Genomic DNA, 24,717 nt, shown 5'->3' on the forward strand with positions numbered 1-24,717 from the left:
CCCAGCAGGCTGGTCTGGTCCTGCCTGCTGTCCTGGGGCACCCCTACCCAACACCTCGCCTTGCCTCAGAGCAACCTCTCTGCCCCCATACAACGCCTCCCCAGGCCAGGTGTTCCCCTCATCCTGGAGCTACAGGCCTCTGCAGGGTCACACTTTCTGGGTTTGTGGTGCTCAGCCACAGCAGCAGCGCCTTGCATGAGACTCTGGTCCCTGACCTCCCAGGGTCACTTCTCACTGGCTCCTGTGCTGTCTCATGATTCCTGTTCCAGCATGCTGCATCTGCAGGGCCCAGGGGACTCTGAGCACACTCTGAGAAGGCATGAGGGGAGGACACCTCCCAGCAGTGGGGAAGTGGATCTGCCACTCCCGCCATGTATGGTCCCTCTCCACTCCCTTCTGGACTGTCCCTGTGGGCTAGAACATGGCCTGAGTATCACAGAGTGCCCAGTACCCAGGAGGATCTGAGACCAGGGAGAGGCTCAGACTGTCAACAAGCAGATAGACACTGGGCATGAGGGGCCTCTGGAAAGTGGGAAATGAGACCCCCGGTGGGTGACCCGCAACTGGGATGGAAGAGCCTCCATGAGATCTGGGCAAGTGTCATAACCAAGGGCCATGGATGCAAACCATCCAGACTGGCCTCTCTGCAGGTGCAGGCTGGGAAGGGAGTAAGTGGAGGCTTAAGGCTTCCAGCATGCAGAGGTGCTGAAGGGGGCCTGGGCCAGTAGCCTGAGGGTCAGCACTCCCATGCTAAGGGGCTGGAGAACACTTCAGAAGCAGGAAGGAACTGCTCCAGGGGAACTTCATGTAGGGATACCACATGTTCACCCTCATAACCTGTCCAGGGGGTCTGGACCCCTGCACAAAGCCTGTCCATCACTCACACTGACACAACACCCCCAGGCCACGAGTGCTCCCAGAAGTGTTCCAGGCACAAGGACTCAGCTCACAGGAGTTGGAGTCTGAGTCAGCCCCTGCGTGGAGGCTGCAGACTTTTTCTGGGGCACATTAACTGTTGGGATACTGACGGAACAGCATGTCTGAGGACAGAACACGATGTAGCAATGGACTTAGAGAAAAACTGATCTGGGAGCCTGGATTTAGGGGGTGCCGAGACCCCCGAAGATGCACTGATGTCTGGGAGCCAAAAGACCAAGCCCTGCCCAGGGGGCCCTGGAAGCGGCCCTGAGTGTCTCTCCCCTTCACTCACCCCCCACATGACATGACCAAAGCATCTTCAAGATCAAAATAACAGTTTCTTCCCAAACCACCCTGGCTTTGACTTGTTTCCCATCGTACTATTAAATTTAATTAGAAATCTCAAATAACATCAAAGAGACCATAGGGTTTCACCTTCGTCAGAGAAGGCCCAAGCTAAGGATGGTGGAGGCTGCTGGCCCCAGGGTCCACAGGGTGAGGCTGGGCCCCACCGAGAGGTCAGGGAGTGGTGCTCAGCCAGCCAGGCCCTGCGGCCACTCCCTGCATAGCTCGGGGGCTGGTGCTCTGACACAAGCAGGACAGGGTGGGGACAAGCAGGTGATTACAGAGAGAGGAGCAGGAAGTGGGCAAGAATGGCCCACACCCAGTACTGCCGCCACTTCCTCCAGGAAGGGCTCCTGGACTCAAATCCCCCACTGCTCACACCACCGTCTTGCCCAGCCCCATTGAAAGGTGCTCGAGTCCCTTTGCCCCTCCGCAGCTGGGCTCCCTGAGAAGGCAGAATCTGGGCCCACTGAGGAGGACATGACCATGACCATGACCATCCACTCTTGGACTCAGCCTCGCAGAGGTTCTGGGGACAATGGAATGGCCTTGAAGATCTCCCCAGCAGGTGGGCCCTGCAGACCCCTGGCCACCATGTAACTGGCCATGATGGCTGGTGCAAAACTCTCCACTCACCACTGGCCCAGAGGTGGACCAAGGCCAAGGCTGTAATGCTGGGAGCCCTGTGTGGGCAGACAAGGGCCCAGACATAAGGCAGGGACACTATCCCTATCCTTCCTCTCCAGCCAACATGCCCCGGAAGGGTGCTGAACCCATAACTGCAGTGTCTGGACAGCACTGTGGCCTCAGCAGGGCTCAGAAACTCGCCTTTGACTTCACCACGTTCCCTGTGTGTGACACCTGAAAATCACGGGTGCAGACGTCCTCGCCCCCAGGAAGCCCTCCTGGTACTACAACCTGAGCCATGGTTCATCTCATGGTTCACTCCAAAGCGCAGGTGCCTGCTGCCCAAACCTTTACTCCACTGTCTCCTCAGGATCCCTAGAGGCCACAGGTCTGGTTCTGACCCTGATGTCCCAGGTCTGGGTCAGCTCCGAGTTGCAGGGAGGAAACACCCCTTGTCCTCACTTTCCAGCATGTGCTTTCCTGAGGCTCAGGCCTCCTGCTCTTCATGGGGGTACAGCAGTATACCCCCTCGGTGGGCATCTATGGCACAGATGAGGGGATCCGGTGTTGGCCTTCAGGAAGGAGCTGGGGCAGGAGGCCCCACCACCCATCAAAGCACCTCAGCTTTCAGGCCTCTGAAAATCACCCACTTTACTTAGTAGGCAGGGAGCTGGGGAGTCAGGTGCCCTTGCAGCCTCCTTCTGAGAGGGACCGGGCTATGGATGTGCACTAGTGTCAGCCTTCCAAGAGTGAATCTGCAGGCTCAGGAGAAGGGGCTGCATCTGCCATCCCTGGCGGAGCCCGCCACTTCCCAATGGATGGTAACCAGAGCTGGCACTGTGGCCTGTGTGCCTGAGTCACGGAGGTGGAATGTGATGGAAGCCACCTACAGCCCTCCAGCATAGCAGACCTGGCACATGCGTCCCCGAGTGTACCACAGTGCTCTGCTGATGGCCACAATCGGGGCACACGGCCATCACCACACACTGGGCTGGCAGCTCTCAGTTTCCTGGGAAGAGCATCCTCTAAGGTTTCTTTCTGGAAGGTATTTCTTGCAAATATGCAATGTTCTCAAATGCTGATTAAAAACATAAATAGACGAAGAAAGTGGACATATTAATGGAGGCCCCACTTTCCCTACTCTGGCCCAGCAAGGACCTGCCACTCCGCTGGCTTCACTCACCTCCAAAGTCTCCCCAGACACCTGCGCCCACCAGGTGCCAGGAGGTACCAGGACTCAGGGACATCCAGGAGCACAGGGCTGTGCTGGGAGCACAGGGCAGTGGGACCCCAGGGGCAGGGGGAGGAGAGCACAGGCCCCAGCAAGGAAGCTCACAGGAGGCTCCACAAAAATGTGCCCAGGGGGTGAGAGCGGAGGCCCAGTCAGCCTCCCAGTGCCAAGCCTCTGCCCCAGCTCTCAGCCTGCAAATCCCACATTTCTTTTGTTAAATTTATTTCTGAGTATTCCACTGTTTTTGATGTCATTACAAATGAAATTGTTCTCTGAACGTCACTTTCAGCTTCTTTACTACCACTGCAGGGAAACACAGTTGATACCTGTGTGCGTGCAACCTGCATCCTGCAACCCTGATGGGCAAGTTCCTTATGACTTTTTAGATGAAATACCCATCATCCAATGGAGATGCCCTTTGCAGGGGAGCTCGCGGAAGGTCAAACAGCATCAGGGTGGGGCCATCTGCATCCCTGCTCTCCAGGGCTGCCCGGACTGGAACCTTCAGTGCACGTCCAGCAGCAGAGCTGACAGGACGGTCCGGCCTTGTTTCTGATCTTTGGGGTGTCTGGTCTTCCTCCCGAGTATGAATTGGCCATAGGTGTTTCAGAGACGCTCCTGTCACTCTGAGGAAATTCCCTTCTTTTTCTGGTGTGTGAGAGGGTGCTGTGAAATGCTTTTTCTGTGCCTGATATGATCAGGTAATTTTTGTACTGTAGCCTACTAATACGGCATATTATGTCCATTGATTTTCCGTATTTGGAGCCAACCTTGCATCCTAGAGAAAAAGCCTACTTGGTCACGCTGTGTGATCCTTTTGCTGTGCCACAGGGTTCGGATTTTTAGCATTTTGTTGAGAGTTTCTGGTCTATATGCATAAAGTCTACAGTCTCGAGTGCTACTTTTGATGTCAGGGTAGCACCAGCTGTACAGAGTCGATTAAAGAGCGTCCCCTATTCTCCTATTTCTTGGCAAGAATCTAAGAAGCAATGGCCTTGGTTTTTCTTAAACTTGTGGCATAATTCACTAGTGAAGCCGCCTGGCCCTGCACTTCTCTAGTTGGGGAGTTTATTTCGATTATTATGTCACTGTTTTTCTTGGTGCAGGTCTATGCAGGCTTTCTGTTTCTCCTTGAGTCAGTTCTGTAGTTTTGTTTCTAGGGCTGTAACCGTTTCATCAGTTACCCAGCACCCTGGCAAACAGCTCTTCAGGGCTTTCCTGCAGCTCTTCCCTCCTGCAGGCAGGCAGCAGGTCCTGCTCACCACGGACTTAGCGGCTGGAACGCTGTCCCCGCCTCAGGTCTAGCCAAAGGCTTGCCAATTTTATTTCTTTTTCTGAGAAGTAACTTTCAGTGTGGGGCAATTTTCTTATTTTTCTGTTCTCCATTCCAACTATTTCCATTCTAATCCTGAGTGTCTTCTTTCCTCTGCCTGGTTTAGATTCAGCTGGTTCTTCTTCCTTCTGGTGGGGGCAGGATCATTTTTGTTTTATTTACAGGTAAATTTATATAATGTAATTCCTAATGATGGCTGTGTTTACCTCTTGGCTTACAGATTTCCTGAAAATTCAGCACACGGCTCTCACAGGTAGTGCTGGGCAGTTCCAGTGTGAGGTGGTTCCCGCAGGCTGCAGAGAGGAGGTGACGGCTGGACACAGAGTTGGTGCCCGGCTATGGGAGTCAGGAGGGCTGTCTCCACCATCTCCCAGGCCCTCCTCTGTGTCCGTGCCCCGTGCCTGCAGCACCTGCTCCAGATCACACCCCGAGAACACGTGCTTCTCAGTCGCCAGTGTGGAAGTGCCTCCCAGATGTGTGCAGGAAGCCTGACCCCGACACAGGTGCTGGGAGGCATATAGGCCCTAAGGGCCCCGCCTGTGGACACACTAACGCCCTTTAAAGGGCCTGTCTGGGGGAAATTGGCCTTCAACGCTCTTTTACCTCCTGCCAAATGAGGACACAGTGGTCATCCCTTGTTGGACCCTAAACCTGCCACGACTTGATCATGAACTCACCAGCCCTTGAGCTCTGACAAAGCAAAATTTTGTTCTCTATAAACTACCCAGTCTTGGGCATTTCATTATGCTGTGAAACATACACACCCGTGCACGCTCGCTTTTCTGGCTGCTGAGACACACTGTACAGGCTTTTTCCCAGAGATGGGGGGCCTCCCGCCCACAGTGCAGCCTGCTACCCCACCCAGCACTGCCTGTTCCTGGGGAAGCCGGGACAGAGCTGGACGTGGGTGGCAACTCACTTGTGTGCTACTAAAGGACCCCCCGGCAATCCAGGGTGACAGCCATGCCACTGTGGACGGGCAGGCAGGTGTGGCACAGCACCTGTCTCCTCTAGGAGGCCCTCCTGGGTTGTCTCGCTGCTGTATCCACCCACCACCGGCTCCTCCAAGCTCTGCCTGGCTCAGTCCTGGGCCCACAGCCCCCCTGGGCCATTCTGCCCCCGCCCTCCACACTCCTGCACCAGCTGGGGGGACTGTTGTACTTCCTACTCTCCCCGGCTTCTCCCCAGCTGCCTGCTGGCTGCACCTGTCCCAGTTCCCGTCAGGGACCCTCTCTGCCTGTGAGGCCACAGATCTGGTGCTAGAACAAGGTCAAATTCACACTGAAACTTCTCCAAGCCCCTTTTCTTCCTTTTTTCCACTCCAGAGTGTCATTAGTGTTAAATTGAAGTCCTACTTGGCTCAAACATAGAAGAATTCTTTAAAAAACCCTAAAAACCCAAATCTGTTGGAAATCACCAGGATGGAAAAGAAGGTGCCAGGGGAACCCACTCTCAGGAGGGGCCCAAGAAGGACAAGGGATGGGGTGTCCTCAGGTGGCTGCCCAGGGCCCTGCCCCTGAATATATGAGGTGGGACCTCAGAGGGCTGCTGCCATCCTCACGGGCTGGAGGACAGTGGGATTGCCAGGGCTGAAGGGACACCACAGCAGGTGTGTAGCATGAACAACTTTGAGCCCAGCCTGGGGACACAGCCCACATCCAGCAGGCTCCACAGACAGCCAGGCTCAGCATCAGAGTCTCTGCCCGCTTGAGGGGGCACTGGAAATGCAGCAGTCTTCTCAAGGCCACAGCCTGGGGTCTGGCCCTCCTCCCGCATAGCTGCTGAGCACAAGCTCATTCCAGCTGCCCTTGTTGGCAGCACAGGGACTACATGACAGAGACCCTGGGCAAGAAAAGGACCAGAGCAAGAACACGGTCTCCCTTCCAGGGCCCCACGTCAGAGGTAAACGAACCCGCAGCAGAGGACCCAGCACAGGCAGCTACTGCCTTCCCTCAGCTGCCCCAAAACAGCACCCCAAGAAGTCATCCATGAGCATCTACCTGCCGGTCCCTGCTGCGTCCTGGGACACACAGTGTCCCCTCTGAATGCTGCGGACTCCTCTCTCCCCAGTCTGGGGGAGAGGACAGAGGTGTCCACCTGAGCAGCAGGACACTCTGTGACCACCAACTCATTTCTACCTAACACGTGGCCTCTTTGTGGCTTCCGACAGTCATAAACACCAAGACGTGGATGTATCCCAGGACAACCTGCCAGAGATTGACTCTCCTCGTCCAGTGAAACTGGACTCTGAGGACACAAGTGGGTCTGCCTTGCAGCTCGGGGCTCTTGAATCCTGAGAAGCCGCCAGGGCGGGGCTAGCCAGGCATGCGGCTCCCTGAGCATGGCCTCCCATGTGGGCCTGGGCTGCTGTGGCACTGAGGCTGGAGCCAGTAGCTGCCCCTGCCTGGCCTGCTGTGGTGAGCTTGGCCACGACTGGGTTCTCCACGTGCCTCCTGCCACCTTCCTCCCCAATACTGGGAGCTGGGGGATGCGGGGCCTGTATCACAGGAATCTCCTTCCCCTCCTGGGTCTGGGCAGTCTGCAGGGACCAGAGGTGTGCTCAGGAGGTGAGCGCAGCCAATGTCCCCTGGGCATCATGCCAGTTTTCAAGAGTTTGCAACACCATAGGCCTCTCCCAGACACTAATTTGAGAGCAAAACGGCTTGGGCGACAAGCAGACTGATGGGTCCCTGCGGTGCAGGTCTCTCAACTGAGACCCTTGCCTGTTCACACTGGCCTTGCAGTCCTGGGCAGGACTGGGACCCGACAGGAGGGCCCCGTGGCCCAGCTGTGGCTGTGGCTGTGCTGCAGACTCGGCACTGAGTGAGCCGCTCACGGCAGGTGTCACGAGTATGTCACTGATGTCTCGTGCTAGTGGCTACTATATATGGGTTTGGGGGGAGAAATATCTATTCAGATCCTTTGCAGTTTTTAATTGGGTTATTTGTCATCTGATTATTGTTGTATGACTTCTTTCTTTATGTATTCTGGTTACAGATCCCTTATCAGGTATATGATTTGCAAAAACTGTCTTCATTCTGTGAGTCTATTCACTTTCTAGATGACACCATTTGAAGCACAAAATTCTTTATTTTGGTCATGTTCAATTTATCTATTTTTTTCTCTTGTCCCTGTTGCTTTTGGTGGCTTCTCTGAGGTGCTTCTGCCAAATCCAAGGTTCCAATGATTTACCTTGTTTTCTTCTAAGGGTCTCACAGTTTTACCGCTCAACACTGATGTCTTGGATCCATTTTGAATTAACTTCTTCATAAGGTAAGAGGCAGGGTCCCCCCCGCCCCGCCCCTTCGCACGTGGTATCAGCTGTCCCAGCACCTCTGGTTGAGAGGGCTGCTCTTTCCACCAATGGTCTTGGTAACCTCGCTGGAAACCGGCTGACTGTGAGGTCTGTTTCTAGACGCGGCTCCTCACCCTTCTGGATCTTACCTCCTCATGAAAACGAACCCCATCACCATCTAGAGTTGTGGCTGTCCACACTCAGACCAGCCCCAAACATGTATCCCTGCTCAAAACACCCCCAGCAGGGTCCCTGGAGGCCAAACCTGGGACATGTATGCTTCCCACATGCATCCCCATGCGAGAATGGGGAAAGGTGTGGCTCCCTGAGTGGGTACAACAGGTGTCAGGTTGAAAGGCCAGGCATGCATTCACCTAGAAGGCCAGTGGGGTCACTGGGAGGTGACTCTGGTCATCACATTAGTCAGGAGGGGCCTGGCAGGACCCTGAAAGAAGAGAACCCTGCCAGGAAAGGGCCCTGCCTTCCCCGCCAGCCTCTGGCCCCACCTGACCACCCAGGCTGCCCTCCACTTCCTGGTGGCTTTGGCCCTCACCCTGGGTCTATGCAGTGCCCTGACCCCCGCCCACCCTCCCCAGGGCTTCTTATTACCCTTCATCCCAACACTGGCCCCAGGGCATGAGGCAGCTCTGCTCACAAATGCCCTTCCCTCCACCGGGTATTTACTTTAATTTCCTTCTAAAGGAGTTTCATGAGAGCTGAGCTTATGAGAGAAACCCCCTCTGGAGCCAGAAGACACTGGCTCCATGGGACCAAGGCCTGGCAGGGACACTTATCTGCGGTGTGCCGGGCAAGAGCTGGCCAGCAGATACACTTGGAGATGGGGTCTCGGTTTTTACAGGAGCTGTGACCGTGTCAGGACCATGGCAGATGTGAGTTTCTGCTGATGGGTCAATGGGAGCTCTGAACCTTTATACAAACGGCTAGTACAAGCTCAGGTTAGGGTGCTACCCACCTGCTGCCCACGGCCAGGGTGGCCCCAAGGCGAGGTTGGCTGTGGGTATTGGTGTGTGAGGGTGAGGAGCCCGGTGGGGAGTGGCTTGTTCCTGAACCATTCTCCCTGTAAGTGGAAGCGGCTGCCACACAGGTGCGCCGGCTCTTAGCGCTGACACTGACAGGCTGGAGAAGGTTGGCCCAGAAATACTTCAGCTCAGGGACAAAACAAGGAAGCTGGAGCCTCACCACCAGCCCCTCCTGTCACAAAAAGCAGCTTCTACGGTGAGCTCCTCTACCTATCTCAATACCCTACTTAAATGCTCCCTGTGGGTGCACCCTTGCAAGGGTACTTTACAGGAAGGAGGCCCGTGCTCCAGGCCCCCGTCGTAACCCCAGTACCTACAGCGCTGTGTGGCTCCATGGCTCAGGGCATTTTGAGAGCTGATGTTCCTCTGCACCTCCCGGCAGCTGTGGGTGACCTCAGCACACTTTACTTCCACACACGAACCAGTGAGCAAACGTATGGGGAACCCAATTAACAAACACACGGACAGTGGCAAGTCTGCCTAGGATCCCGGGCACCTACATTCACTGAGCATGGTAGGGTCAGCCTGACACATCCCAATTTAAACACTGTTTACATTAAATCCCAGCCCAACTGGGAGAACAAGTTTTCTCTTTAGCAAACACAATCCACATGCGAGGAAACTTATTATGCACCAGAGCAAGAAAACAGAAAAGCAAAAATTAAATTAGATGGCAGCTTGGAAAATGCCCACTGCGCAGAAAAAGCAAGCTAACAAATTTGGCCTCCCCTGAAAACAGCGGTGAGGTTTTAATTTGGGTCTCTGGGACCCGGCTCCTGCGGCACCGGGAGGCTCCTGGGTTGCGGGAAGTGGATGTGGTTTCAGATGAGCAGACCCAGATTTAATTAGTAATCAACTCTGACCCCCGCTCTTCCCACAGGCAGGCAGAGGAAATATGAAGAGAGGACGGGACTGGGGCTGCCAGCTCCTTGCAGAGCCAGGGAGCCTCTCCCTCCTCCCAGTCCTGGGAAGAATCAATCAACGTCACCCAGGAAGGCACGCTTGCCACCGCGTGTGAGCCCGCTCCAATTACGGAGAGTGGAGAGGGCGGACGTGGCCAGAATTAATCCAGCTCCTGGGAGCCAAGATGGCCCTGGTCGAGTGCACCCAGGAATTGGGCGGGATGCAGGCCTGGGCCATGCTGCTGTCTCCAGTAACTATGCTCCTGGTGTGATGGGGTGCCTGAGCTGGATGTGGATTTCCAGATGTTTGTAACAAGGACACACACTTTTCAGGTCATCGAAACCCACCAGAGGCTTCACGATTGCTGTGCTTACCCTGAGCCCCACCAGCAGCTCAGCCTTGTTCCCATGGTCCCCTAAGTGCCAACAACGTGCCCACACAGCCCCCTTGAGAAGGGGGACACACCACACTCGGGGTCCCCCTTCTCAAGGGGGCCCACTGGGCCTGGCCAGTTGACTGGCCCAGCTCTCCCTGGTCAGGGCTGAGCACTCCCACACAATGTGTGCCAGTGGGAGCCCCCTACAGGTAGACAGTCTCACAGATGCCACGATAACACCTAGGAACACCCCATACAGGACACTGGTGGTGACGGTCCCCCAAGGTGCTGCCCCAAGGCCTTCTCAGGGTGTCAGCTGAGCAAGGATGGAAACTCGGGCATCTCCTCAGCAGCCTGATTCCTAGAGCATCCTCAGGGCAGCACCAGTCAGCAGGACAGCTGTCCCACATGCCGAGGGCCCCTGAAGAGCCGGGGCTGCTGACCCTAACCTGGGCCAGAAAGCACATGTTGGATCGTGGAACTGAGGCCAGGGTCCTCGGGTTGCTACAGCTGCCCCTCCATCCTCTTCCCCTACCCCTCCACTATCTGCTCCTCCATCATCCTCTCCTCCCCTTCCACTGTCCCTCCATCCCCCTCCACTGTCCACCCCTTCAGCATCCTACCCTCTCCTTCCCTACAGCAGCACCAAAGGGCCCAGCCTCTGGACAGGAAGCCCCACCCATGGGCAAGCATGGCAAGGCCCACATCTGGGCACAACTGATGACTTCAGACCCCTGTCTCTCAAAGAACCACCAGCCACAAGCCAAAACAGTCTATCATCAAGTGCACAAGCCAACATTGCCTGGAACAATCACACTTGTGTGCCAGCCAAGGACAGAGAGGCCCAGAAGGGGACTGACCCGGGACCTGCCCCAAGGCCTGGGGGAATCCTCAGGAAAGGGGCCGTAGGCTCCTACCGTCCACACAGGCGGGCCGCGCTCTCGTGGTGCCAGCGATCTGCCCTTTCCTGCATGCACAGCGAGCCGTCTGCCGGGCGATCGTCCTCCGGGGCTGGCTGCTATCCCGGTCCAGGGTCACAATCTCACAGGTGCCGGCGGCCAGCTGACCTGAAAGGGAGGAGCAGATGCAGACTGAGTGGCCACAGCCTGGGGACCAGCAGCCGGCCCAGCCCCACATTGGAGGCCACCAGAACCCACCACAAGGGTCCCAGCGGGCAGGGAGGCCCTTGTGCTCAGAGGGAGTATGAGCAGCCACCTGCAAGGATGCTGTCAGGACATGCAGGGAAGGCAGAGTCCGTCTGGCCGACACTCTCTGCGCTGACCCTGCCTGCCTTCAAGGCAGCCCTGCCTCACAGACAGGAAATTAAACGCGGCCCCATCTCACTCATTCCCGGGAATGAAAGGGACAGGGCTTGGAGGGAGGAGCTGCTGCCCCATCCATGCATTCAAGAGCTTGATGAGACAACTGGGACTGCACAGAGCCCAGCATTCGGGAACCAAGCTGATCCCTTGTCTCTGTCCCCGTTGCCAGCATGTCGGCCCAAGAGCTTAGCAGCTTGGAGCTGGAAAGCACATCGGACCAAGGGCCAGGGGGATGTCACCACCCCACCTTGGCACTGGGGGCAGGGGCTGCTGCATCAGTGTCCGGGCTTAGTTTTCTGACCCTGCCACAGCCTGGCATACACTCCCACGTGTGCACACACATGTACATGGGATTAACACAGCCACACACAAGACACCAATGTGCACATACCAAGAACCTGGGAGGCACACAGGCCTGGCCCACACCCCGTGTGAACACACTAAGGCCACCCAGTGCCTCAGTCACACAGACACAACCTTCATGGCTGTGCCTGTGCAGACACCCAGGTACACACAGCCATACCCAGGTGGACCTGCTCCTACAGGTGAATGACGTGACCCCCTCCCCACCTCCTGGGTCAGACACCCCACGGCACAGGAAGGAGGTGGGGAGGGCTGTGTGGCCCACGTCTGGCTCTGTGCCAGGTCAGGGCACAGAGATGGGACACGTTTCTTCCTAAGACACCAACTCAAATTGTCTCACAGGATTCCATGCCCACCTCCTCCCTACATCCTAGGGAGAAGGGGCCTCTCTAGGGCCTGATAGGGCAGTGTCTCAGGACAGGGAAGGGAATCGTCAGGAAGTTCCACTGTGCAAATAAACCCCTTTAAGATGTCACTCTGCCTGTAAAATGTAGCATGGCTACTGCCCGAAATATTAACCCTGACAAATGAAGACAGTGGCATTCTCAACAGTGGCAGTGAAGACGCAGAGCTGGCCAGTGAGTGGGAGGACAGAGGTCAGCCCTCAGCTGCCTGCGGTGTGTCCTGAGTGGACAGCGCAAGGTGCCCTCAGTTGGCTCCACCTGGGCACCAGGAAGGCAGCCAGTGCTCCCTGTCCGACTCCATGCCTGCCCAAGCTGTAGGAGACCTCAGCTTCCCTAAAGTGGACCCGGAACACACAGCCACCCAGGAGGACTCGGCAAGGACCCCTGTCCCACTTAGATCCTGGTGGTAATGCTGAGTGGAGCTACCATTTGCCATGAAGTCCAGCAAATGGCACAGGGCAGGGGCCCTTGTGCGGGGCCTCTTGGTGCTTGGCATGGAAATTGTCAAGTGCCAGTGCCCACTGATCTGTCATTTGACCACTGAGACTTGGTCCTAAGGAATGGGGATAAACAAGAGGTGACAGCAACCAGGACGTTAGACCGAGTGCCGTAGTGACCACCTGGGAATGGCGGTCTGCAGCCTTGGGTAGAGGGCTCTTGGCTGTTCAGTGTCCTGTCGTGGGCTGTTTCCTGTGCCCTGTGACAACCCTTTCCACACTGATGTGGGCTTTTAACTCAGGACACGACGCACCCCTCGCACCACGTCCATGGCACGGCCCCATCAGTCAGGCAGGACTCACTTCACCTGCGGATCCCAGGGTGGGTGGTCCCCACGGCCTCCAACTCCATGCTTGGCACTGATTTCCAGCTGTCACCCAGTGAGGAATGTGACGAGTGAGGTTGGGAGGAGGAGGTAGAGAGAAGCAATAGGCAAGCCTATGGGACTGCGCTGGCCGCTCCTGCATGGACAATGATGGTGTGTGGATGGCAGGGCGGGTTGTGGGCTCTGCACAAGTGCACGTGCAGCCCACAGGCTGACACTCACGCACACTGCAGGCAGCAAGGATGGGTGTGTTGCTCTTTAGAGCAGTAGCTGCCAAGGCAGAGTGGGTAGGGGTGCCCGTGACCACGCAGGCAAAGGCACTCTGCCCGTGACACCGAGTCAGGCATGGCAATGAGATTGCTATTACCACTGTTTCCATCACAGGCAAAACCAACCAGCTAGTCCAGGCCAAGGCCAAGAGGCAAGGCAGGAGGGGAGCAGAGAGCTGGGTGTGGGCAGTGAGGATGGCCCCTGAGCTTGGGTTCCCAGCAGCAGGCCCTTAGCCTTGGCCTGTCTGGGACACACGTGCAGTGCACACAGGGGCACACACATGCCCACACTGTGCACAGACAGGCACTGCTCTGTGCCCACGGCATCTGGAGGTGCACATGGTATACACACCCAGGGCTGCCTCTGTGCAGGGGTCTCTGTGGTCCAGCAAAGCTGGTGTGTGGCAGGACCTTCGCCAGAGATCCTCGGAATTACCTTTAAGTGACACAAAGGCTTGTCACCTGCACACATCTTTGCTCCAACTCCCCTGGGGTCCCCAGCTGGGGCCCCTCGGAGCTGACCAGCACACCTCATGCTGACAGCACAGCTCTGCTTGCTCTGTTTAGCCCACATCACAGGGCAGGGGCTAGGAAGGGGCCAGAGCCTGGGCGTCTACCCCTAGGATGCCCCAGCAGGCTTAGCACCGTCCTGCCCTGGGTGTCCTCCAGGGCATGGCCACCTGACCTGTTACTCCTATACGTGACCTCAGTCAGGGCACCAGCCCAAGCCCACGCTACCCTGCTCTCACGCAGGCTTCAAGGCCAGCTCTGTCCACTCTGGGTGGGCCTGGCCAGGGTCTGGGGTACAGAGGCAGTTGAGTGCTACTAGAGAGCGGGAGGCGACATCGGATCAGAACACTAACATCACCGTGCCCGTCCTCTCTCTACGGAAGACACTGCTTTCACAGGGAACCTGTCCACACACAGCTCTGCCCCGTGCTCCAAGGCAAGTAACTCAAGTCTGGTTTTGTCCCTGACCCTACAGGCGTTTAGTACAAGGATTAAAAACACAGGAGGTGCGCTCATTACGATACAGTATTATAGCCTCAGCACCCAAGTAACAGTGAAATTGGGTTGCTGTTGAAATCCGAGCATCAAACCCTCCAGCACAGTCCAACCTCAGCACAGGCAGCTAAATGCGTCATTCCTGAAGCCTAATTCTCCTGGGGCAGGGCCACAGAGGACATCTGTGCATGGCCACGAGGCCAGGTAAAGATATTAACCATTTCAGGCACATGGCCCGGCCCAGGCTGCCCAGCTAGACACATAGAGGACGTGACCTTGGCACTCCACCCCCTCCTGGAGGGAGCACTCGTGGGCTCCGGTCACATGCTAGCCCTGGGCAGGCTTGTGCCTTCTTGGAGGCTCCTGTTCAGGAGAGAAGAATGTGCCAGCCATCGCCCTGGCCAGAAAGATAGGGACTTGGTGGGAATAGCAGGGCAGGGCTATAATGCTGCTCCACCCGAGGGGAGGACATGCCTCAGGAACCGAGGCATGAAGGGAAAGGAGTCCCAGCCTCAGAACTGCTCCCCAGGGCAGGGGCCAGCACTGGCTGCAGTAATGTCCACAAACAGGGATACTTATAGGCCAAGGGGACTTCCAGGAACCCCAACCCAGGCAGAGCCGGTAAGAGCAGAGTGAAGCCTCCCTCTGAGCCTCACGTCTGTACAAATGACACCTTGTTGCCGAGTGATCACCCCAACATGCTTCAGCTTGACCCAGACCATTGGAGGCCCCTCCTTGGAGGCAAAGGGCAGTGCAAGACCTCAGTGCCACCATGGGGCCTCTGCCAGGGAGCGTCTCTCTCTATGCACCCCAGGGTGACCCCTGCCCTTCCGAGGAGGCTGATCTCCAAGTGCCATCTCGTTAATCTAGACACGTGTGGGAGAACAGGACGATAATAGTAAAAACCTGTTAGCAATTGTGATCACGGCCATGGACTGGGCTGCTTAAGGCCCACCAGAACCAAAGTCAGAACTCCCTCCACAGGCTCCCCGGAGGCGACACCGTGGTCCCCAGCCCCTTCCTTCCCACCTGGCCTCCAGTCCCCTGAGCAAGACCAGGAACACAACTGCAGACACGGGACCCAACTACTGGGGTCCCAGGAGTCACAGGGCCTCTGAGGGCGCCAGAGGGTGAGGGGCCTGCAGAGGACAGGACAGGGACAGGAGGGTGGTGGGCTCTGAAGTGAGGGGGGAGGGAGGTGGGTAACCCCAGCCTGCAGGAGCAGCCATGCCCATACCCAGCCTCGCTTACTGGAACTCCCGGGCACATGTGGCCAGAACAGCAGGACAGTGTATCTGTGTCACGCAAACCCTACTCGTGTGCTCACCTGCCTCAGCAGCCACACAAAGCTTCCCAGGGTAGTGGCCAGGCCACCATCACAAGATTCCCCCAGGAGATGTCCAGGGACTTCCCAGTGCTATCACACTGGCTCTCCCAGGTGGAAGGGCCTGGCTCGGGGTAGGGAGACTGCCCCTTGGAGAGGCTCCGGAGGGCTGGGTGAACACAGGATAGGGGCCTGGGCAGGAGGTGGGGGCACTGAGCCTGTGCCCCCACCACATAAAGCCTCACTCTTCACCGCCCATGGAGGACCATGGCTGGGCCACACATGTGGACACTCAGGCTGCTTCTGACCCCCAGGGTGGGAGAGGACCTTCGAGAAGGCAGATCAGACTCCATGTTATCACAGGACGGGCTCAGTGACCATGTGGTAAACGGACACATGTCCACTGGCCCCACTAAGCCTCGCTGCCCCCCCATAAGGCTCTCTGACCCCCTGTAAGCCTCTCTGGCCCCCTAAGCCTCACTGGCCCCATAAGCCTCGTTGGCCCCGTAAGCCTCGCTGGCCCCGTAAGCCTCGCTGGCCCCAGGAGGCAGGAAAGCATTTCTGCCCTTCAGAGGCACAGGCTGCTCAGGGGCCCATTACCTGCCAGGAGCCAGCAGACAGAGATGCTGGGCTCAGACTTGGACGTGTCCCTGAGCCACCAGCCCAGCAGACAGAGATGCTGGGCTCAGACTTGGACGTGTCCCTGAGCCACCAGCTCCCCTGTTCTCCTCTCACCCTCCTCACAGCTCACTGCGGATACTTGAAACTCTTGGATCCCTCCAACAAATGTCAGAAAAGCCCAAAGGTGTAAGATTCTCCCCAAACATGAGATCCAGATAAGAAGCTCCAGGCAGGGAGTAGACTGACCACCCGCCCCTGCATCCAAGGGCAGGGTAGAGGACTGACCACCTGCCCCTGCACACGAGGGCAGTTATTGGCTCTGTAGTTAACACAGGGTCGACCACAGACACCTGGAGCCACTGCTGGCCGGATGCTGCTGTCCCAGAGGGATACGCAGTAGCACAGCACAGAGACTCCCAGCCAACCCAACCAGGCAGCTCAGTGTCTCCTGCGCCAGGGTGTTAGGAGCCCAGGGGACCCCACAGTGAGGTCCTAGAACTTCCCTCACCTCAGATGAGGTCTTCCCAGGCCTCCTCCCTCAGAAAACACGGGTTGGGTGTCCATCCGGCCTTTGAGGGAGGACATACGGCTGGGATGGGGATGCCCCCGACTGCACAACTGGGCTTTATGCCTTGCCTGGTGGGACATGGGAGGCCAGGGCCCTGGAGGATTTCGAGGGCTCCCTGGCCTCTCCCTGGGGACACTAGGGCATCCTGACCTGTAGGGGCAATAGCTGAGTGTAAGGGAGGAGCAGATGACCCCTATCTGGTCCAGCAGCCATTCCCTGGGGAGAACCAACCCTCACCAGAATATTCCTGAGGGAAACCCTGGACTGTCATCAGAGCACAGGCCCTCCAGCCGGAGCACCTGTGCGTTCTCCTCTCCACACCTCTGAGCCCTGTACCCCAGGAACAGGTAAGTACATCTGTTCCCGGTGGGCCACCCACACCCAGATCACAGACTGCCCTGTCGGCCCTGGTTATCTGGGCAAAGGAGGAAAGTTTCAGTCTCACTGGGGTCTATGCTGGAGCCTGGCAGGCTGATCTCATGTACAGACAGAAGGAGCCGAGAATTGCAGACAGACTGACCAAGTGAAGCCTCCTTCCCAAGCCTGGGTGCCCCAGGCTCATCCCTGGGGAGATTTAGGGCCCAGGGCCTCCCACTGGCCCTACAGCCTGCCCAGTGTTGCTATGCAGCCCTGGGTGGAGGACCAGCAAAGGAGCAGCGACATTGGCCTTTCTCCTTGAGGCAGGCACTGCAGCAGGGTGCCCCATCCAGCTGGCTGCCGGTCAACTGTCCCCGCTAATGTGCATATGAATGAGGCGCTACCCGCCTGGCTGGCCGCACGGCAGCCCCAGGGCCCATCCTGAGCTGGACTGGAATGCGGTTGGCACAACATCGTGGATGCTGGTAATTACATTGCGCTTTATGGCTTCACAAAGGTCGCTAGAAGGCAGGTACTGCTTCCTCTCCCAGAGAGGCATCCCTGGAGGCCGGGCCAGAGGTGGCTCCTTCCTCTCACGGCCACATAACGGGCTTTTGGCTGGGCCACCTTTCCTAGAATTCCCCTACCCCAGCCACTTGGCATTCTGCACTGGACAGCACCAGGCTGGGAAGCAACACCAGACAGAGAGGGGACAAGGTGTCCAATGGACACTCCTCCAGCTAGAAGCAACCTGGCACTGTCCTGCTAGCAGAGGCCCCATTTAGAGTTGGCTAGGGGAGTCTGCAGCAAAGGGAGGTCCCTGACAAGCCATCTGCCCTCCCCATCAGGTCAATGACCCCTTCCTGCACCACACACAGCACTCAGGGGAACTGGGGGATCCCAGTCCTCTGGGGCTCCCAGGTGCCAGGAGCCCAGAAGGCTTAAAACAGAAGCTCCCTATGTCAGCACACTGCACACCTCTGCCAGGAGGGCAGCTGGAAGGCAGGCAGCCCGTGAGCATGGGGAGGAGGAGGGAGTCTGGGGTTCCCGCGGTGCCTGCAGGGGCAGAGTAAACAGATGCATATGTGCTCACACACCCCCGGCAGGGGCCCCAAGGGAGCCTGTCTGATCTATCCCCAGGGGAGGGCCCGCCTCAGGGCTGTGGTCCCTTTGTGGAAACAGGTGCTGGCTACAAGGAAGAGGGTGTGATCCTCAGGATGCCGGCAGAGTTTGCTCTAAGCCCAGTAGCAGCCTGAGCCCCTCCTAGTGGCCCCTCCAGCACTGTGCACCATCCTGACCCCTCCCAACAGCCCTGTGGCTGCTTCTCTCTCACCCCTCAAGCCCAGGCCCAGGGCTCCTGGGGGAATGCCTTGCCTGGACAGAGTGAGAAAGTGGCCTTCGGCTCAGATGTCCCTCTGGGCCTGAACTGGCACCTGAGCAGGACCTCTGGTATGCTGACCTTGGGCTATGTCTGCTTGCCTCTAAACACCAGAGACCAACTGGAGGGGCCCAACAGAGTACTGGGGGCAGCTGCAGGTGGTGTGGGGTCAAGCCACACAGCCAAGGTCACAGCAAGAGACTGCTCTGCTGAGCCATGTGGTGACAGAGGCCAGTCCAGGTCACTGTTGGCTGTACCCCCTTTGACAATGAAAAAGGGCTCCCAATGGCCAAGGAAAGCTGACTGGTGAGGCCATGGCAGACAGGGGGCCTGTCTGCTGTCTCCCCTCCAGGTGGCTGTGGCCAGGTGGCCCTGTGGACATCTGAAGCTGGACCCCTCTGTGTCAGGGCTGCCCCATGCACCACAGGGAGGTTAGCAGCATCCTGGGCCTCCGCGCATGAGATGCCCATATGCTCAGCCCCTAAGCTTGGGCAGCCCCATATCTGCATTGTGCTGAGCCCCCATGAGGGGGGCTGCCTGAGACCCCAGGGCTGACCTGGCTGACCTGGAGGCCACTTGTGGGACAGAGCCACAGGAGGTCTGTGCCCTGAACCCTCTTCACGGATGGTCTCTCCCTTTCTTCCCATTGATCTCAGGGGATAGGGGCTCTGCACCCCCTCTACAGATGGTCTCCCCCCTTTCCCCTTGATCACAAGGAGGGTGCCCCTCTCCACCTGGACCTAGGAAGGCGCTGCTCAGTGACTCCGCACCTCCCCTCTCTGTCTGGGCACTCACAGCCGTCTGCTCCATGCCCCACGTTAATTTAGCACTTGCAACCTTGCGGGATGCACAGCGCATGGAACATTTGGCAGAGACACAAATGTGTCTGATATTTCCTAGAAATGTTGGCCCTGGCAGAGCTGTTTCCGGCAGTGGCTATTTGTCTTTGAAAGAAATGCCCCACTAAGGAGGCTGAAATGCCCACTAGAGATAGGCAGTCCCGTCTCTGGACCCAGAGAGGACATGGAATGAGGCAGCGCTGCTCTCCCAAGCTTCCCGCTTGCCAGGTGCGCTGGGGAAACCACTCCAAGGCGTCCCTCTCCTGCAGGCAGGGCTGCTGGGAAAGGGGCAGGGCCAATCTCTGTCCCCCAGAGACCTGGCAGCCATGCTGGGGAAAGAGCCTGGCACAGGGTAACCGGGTCAAAGCAGGTGTGGCGGGTGTAGCATGGCGTGTGTGGTGTGGCAGGTGTGGCGTGGCGTGTGTGGTGTGGCAGGTGTGGCATGGTGGGTGTGGCGTGGCAGGTGTGGTGTGGCTGCTTCTGAGCAGCATTGGCTTCCCAGGCCCACACTGACCACACAGGGCACAGGACCTCAGTGTGGAGGAAGAAAGGCCACATTGCTGTGACAAAGGGGTTGAGGACCTGGGAAGTGGCGAGGCCTGTGGGCTGGCATTGGGAGTACCCCAACATATTTGGCTCCTTGGGACAGCAGCGGCTCCCAATGTCCTCACGAGCCACTCCTGGGCTGTTGCAGAGGCAGAATGTGGTGGCTGACATGAACTGACGAATGCCCCCCACCCCCCTGCTGACAGATGTATCCTCCCCAGCTAACCAACCCCAGGGCCTTCAGGCCAGATTCAGCCAGGCCTCTAGCGACAGCAGGCTCCAGCCTGGCCAGGACCATGGCCTCCACTCTGGGCAAGACCGCCACCCACTCCCTCCGTGCCTCAGTTTCCCTACCCAGACAGCGAGGGTAATAGGGTGAGCACATCCACCTGCCCACAGGGTCCCCTGGGAGCTTCTGGTGGATAGGGCAGCTCCCTGTCTTACCTGAGAACCATGTGGGCCACGACTGTGCCGTTACCCCACAGCCCTGTGATCCAAGGGTCCCACTGCCTGCACCAGTTGTGGGGCAGGGACAGTTGTACACAGGTAGCAGGTGTGCTGAATAAACCCTGGAAGGATGGGGGGCAGAGATGGCCACATCCATTCTACTTAGTCCCTCCTGTTACAGGTGCCCGCAGCCTTCCCAGACCTCCTAGTGCTCATGGGAAGCCAGTGGGCAGGGCTCTGTTACCACCCTAGAGAAGCCACTGGCAACAGCAGCACGGGGGCAGTAGCCTTGGCACCTGGCCCGGCTCATAAGTGGAGCACTCTGGGTGCCCACACGTCTCACCATCCTGTGCACTAACAAAGGTGCCTCCCCACCAGGACCTGCAGTGCCCTATATCATGATAGAGAAGCCTCCTCCCCAGGAGGACCCAGACTCAGGAAGTCCAGGATGCCCAGAGAAGATCATTCAGAAAGAGGCAGCAGCTTCCAGAACGCTTCCACGTAACATTCTGACATGAACTGGTGGTGCTGAGGCTGTGGCCACAGAAGACAGGGGTCTGCAGGACCCTCACAGGCAAGAGGTGGCTGTCCTTACAGCATGGAGGGACCACACAGCCCACGAGAAAAGACCACGCCCTGGGGGAAAGATGGTCTGCAGATGCCCTGTCCACACACTGTTGGGACAACCCAAGTCCTACAGGCAGAACAAACAAAACCTCAACACCAACCTTGTACTTTCACGAAGACTAATTCCAAATGCAGCAGACAGCTAAATATGAAAACCAGTAACACAGAACTTCTAGAAGTAAACACAGGAGAAAAATCTGTGTGCCTCGGATCAGGCGATGAGTGTTTAGATAAGCACCAAATGCACAATCTGTGAAAGACAAAAGTGACAAATAAGATTTTACTAACATTAAAAACATCTGCTGTGCAAAGACACTGTGGAGAGAAATGAGAAGCCGCAGGCTGGGAAGTGCTGCCTGCAAGGCACGTGTCCGACAGAAACGTGCACCTGAAACACACAGGAAACCGTGAGGGATCAGCAGTGAGGACGCAGACAACTCACTCAGGACAGGGGCAAAGGACAGGCACAGACACTTCACCAGAAACAACGGCTGACAAGCACACGAAAAGATGCTGGACAGCGCTTGTCATGAGAAATTCCACATTAGAATAACAAGATAACCTCCACACCCCTATTAGAATGGCCACGTTCCAGAAACCTAAAAATATCAGATGCTGATAAGTGCGCGGAGCCACAGGACCTCTCCTTGGTTGCTGGCAGGGGCGCAAACTCCGCCCCACTCTGGAAGGCGGCTCGGAGGTTTCTTCCAGAGCTAAACAGACTCTTCCCACATGAGCAGAAATCACACTCCTCGGTATTTAGCCAGCCGACTTGAAAACTTCCATCCACACAACACAAAAGAAGCTGCTTGTGAACACTTATCAACACTTAGAAGCAACCGAGACGTCTCTCAACAGGTGACGGGCAGACAGACCACGGCGCGTCACAGACCCCGTGACCTCCAGTCACGACACAGAACGGGGCAAGTGTAAACAGCCCAGGGAACCCTGAACGCTCGCTGACCAGTGACAGAGGCAGCACACTGCTCTGGAAATGATGGGACTATAGAGGGAAAGGACCAAGGCAGTTGGGAGTTTAGGGTGAAGAGGGAGGGCAAGTAGGTGGACCAGGGAACTTCTTAGGGCAGTAAAACCATCCGGTGACACTGCCACGGTGGCTACACAGCGTCCTGCGTTTGTCCAGAGCCTGGGATGACACGAAGCCACAGCAAACCTTAACGGATGCAAATTTAAAAACAGTTAGTAGTTTCAGGGATCCCATGCAGGAGATCAGATAGTGTTAAAAAGTACGTCCCAACCTCCCCACGGGGGTTCAGACAGGAGGTTCTGGCCTGAGTAACTCTCAGTCTTAAGGCAAAGGAAGAGTCCACAAGAAACACACTCTGGTTGACACAGCCGCCTGCCATGGGGACCAACCTCTGTCACGCTGCTGTCCCTGTACCCACAGTTGAACGCTACAGCAGTGGGGGCAGGTGTTACAGATGAGCAGGGGAGGGGCCGGGACGATGCATGCGGCAGTGGTGAGGGTGGAGTCAGGAGATGCAGATGGCTACACGCAGCTGGTATGCACACACGTGCATTTCGCAGGCACGGTCCAGCACACCACATGCCAGCTGAGCGGGCTCAGGAGCAGTAACCCCCGGCAATGGGGCACCAAGCACCAAAACCTCGCTCCCTAATTTCCTTTATGATAAACAGGATGGGAGGTCTTTGGAGAAGTGGCTACGTGAGGACTAGGACAGGAAATACCCTCGCTGAGCTGAGAGCATCTCATCCAGCAAGTCAGGAAGGCTCACAAAATAAACAAAACCATGGTGGGGTGCTGAGGGAACACGGAAGCCACCGGGAGGGCATCCGACCACAAGCGCTGACACCTGAGTGGCCGGACAGACAGACCAGCGTCGGTTACAGCCCAAGCCTCAGAGTCTGGGAGTCCACGCTGGTGCAGATGAGCGGCTGGGCCAAGTCCCACACAGGGAAGATGCTTAGCTCTGGATGTCTTAGGACGCCCCAGTCTGAAGAAGTGTGGCTCCTCACCCCGAGGCATGGGCTGTCACCCACAAGTACTCAGAAGGGGGACGTCACCAGGGTCCGGTCACAGTGACAGTTTGTGCCCTTGAGAGGATGTGCTCAGAAGGCCCGCACCTCTGTGCTCCCCCCCTAAAACCTCCTGGGGACGATATGGGACGAGCTCCAGCAGAGGGATGCCATGTACAATCCCTGGCCAGTCCCGCTCAACACCACCTAGAACTGAAGCCAGGGGAGTCTGAGAAACTCTCACAGCCCCAGGAGCCATGGCAGGTGACGTCCATGCTGCCTGAGGTGGGACCACAGACAGAATAGAGGCCCTGGCTGAAAACTCGGCTTCTGAATCACACTCAGACTCAGCGGCTGGCAGGGCAGTGATGCTGGTTCCTGCCTGTGGCAAGCACTCTGCACTAACGTGGAAACGCTTTATCAGTCGTAACTGCTATGTGGAAAGTGGTTGCCAAGGTTTGTGGGGACTTTCTGAACCACCTTCGATTTTTCTATGAATCAAAAACTCTTCCAAAAGCAAAAAAAAAAGTCTACTGAAAATATGGAGGATGACAGACCTTTCTGATGCATGTGCTGAGGGCCCAGCAGAGGCTGCGGAGGCCTCGCCAGCACCTGATGCGGTTAAATGGGGTGTGTGGGGCCTACTGCCTGCTCCTCCTGCACCTGTTCACACACTTCCCAGGAAATACACGGAGCCCTGGGAATTTCACATCAGCACTGCACTCAGCAATATACAGCCTCCTTCCCATCACCTGCCCACCCCAGAGACCTGGCTAAGTCACAGTCTGCTCAAAAGGCCATCCATAGTGACACCTGTCGGTAAATATGCATGGGCCACGCCCCATGGGGAGCTGCTGGCTGGGAAGCAGCTGCCCAAAATGTGCTGTCCTTCCCACCTCCGTCAGCGCCAGGCCTTCTTCCAAGGTCAAGGCAACAGCTGCAGTCAGAGCCCGCCTCCATCACCCCTCGCAGCTTATGAGAAGGCTTCTGTGGGGCGGGGTAACCACAGAGCCGTGGAGAGGTCATTTGGAGACCTTCCACCAGTGACAGCCATGATGTCCCAAGGCTCCCGTGACTTGGTGATGTGCAAACACTGGGGACAATGGTAAGCTTGGGGACCTGAAGCCACTCTCAGAAGGCCCCAAGGGAGGCAGGACCCTGAGTGTTCTGCTAGACTAAGGCCCACACACGTGCCACCACCAAGGGCTGGAGGCCAATCCTGACAGTAACACTGGCCGGCCCCTCGCTGGAGGCCAGTCCTGACACCAACACTGGCTGGACTCTCCCCCTACCCCTGGTGATTCTCAGCCCCTCCACTGCTGAGAGCAGGTCTGTCTGGGCCCACCCAAGCCCCACAGCCCTGCCCTGGGGTCCTGGCGTGTGGGATCTGGGCTTCTCCCTACATGCACAAGACCCACCCTCGCTGATGAAGGTTAGAAGGCCAGGCTGTGTCAGCTGCTATGGCCTGTGGGCAAGCACTGCTGTGGTCGCACTTGGGAGGGCAAAACAGACTCTACTACTGGTCAGCTGCTGTACTTACACATCAGGATGCTGAGGCTGGGAACAGATCATGGCCTTGGGCAGCGGTGGGTATATTATCCACTCCATTAATCAACCGGCAATCCACGTGAATTTGGGGCAGGCCTTGCTTCCAACACCTCTAAGACCCCACATTCACCCTGTCCTGGGTCCTCTGAGGTCTCCTACAAGCCAGGGCCCTGACACCCTCGCAGGGCCTGGGTGGGCATCTGTGCGGGG

The 24,717-nt window shown here is 57.2% G+C and overlaps 1 protein-coding gene across 1 annotated transcript in view; it reads right to left on the minus strand.

Moving 5' to 3' along the window:
- Positions 1-24,717, minus strand: part of FAM19A5 (family with sequence similarity 19 member A5, C-C motif chemokine like) — a 159,018-nt gene that overhangs the window by 29,584 nt on the left and 104,717 nt on the right. Inside the window, exon 2 of the mRNA XM_012814111.1 lies at positions 10,986-11,135. Coding sequence (XP_012669565.1) covers positions 10,986-11,135 — 150 coding nt within the window. The remainder of the gene's footprint in view (positions 1-10,985; positions 11,136-24,717) is intronic.

This window comes from Otolemur garnettii, unplaced genomic scaffold (assembly GCF_000181295.1).
Source record: "Otolemur garnettii isolate 467f Iridium unplaced genomic scaffold, OtoGar3 scaffold00007, whole genome shotgun sequence".
NCBI classification, from domain to species: domain Eukaryota; kingdom Metazoa; phylum Chordata; class Mammalia; order Primates; family Galagidae; genus Otolemur; species Otolemur garnettii.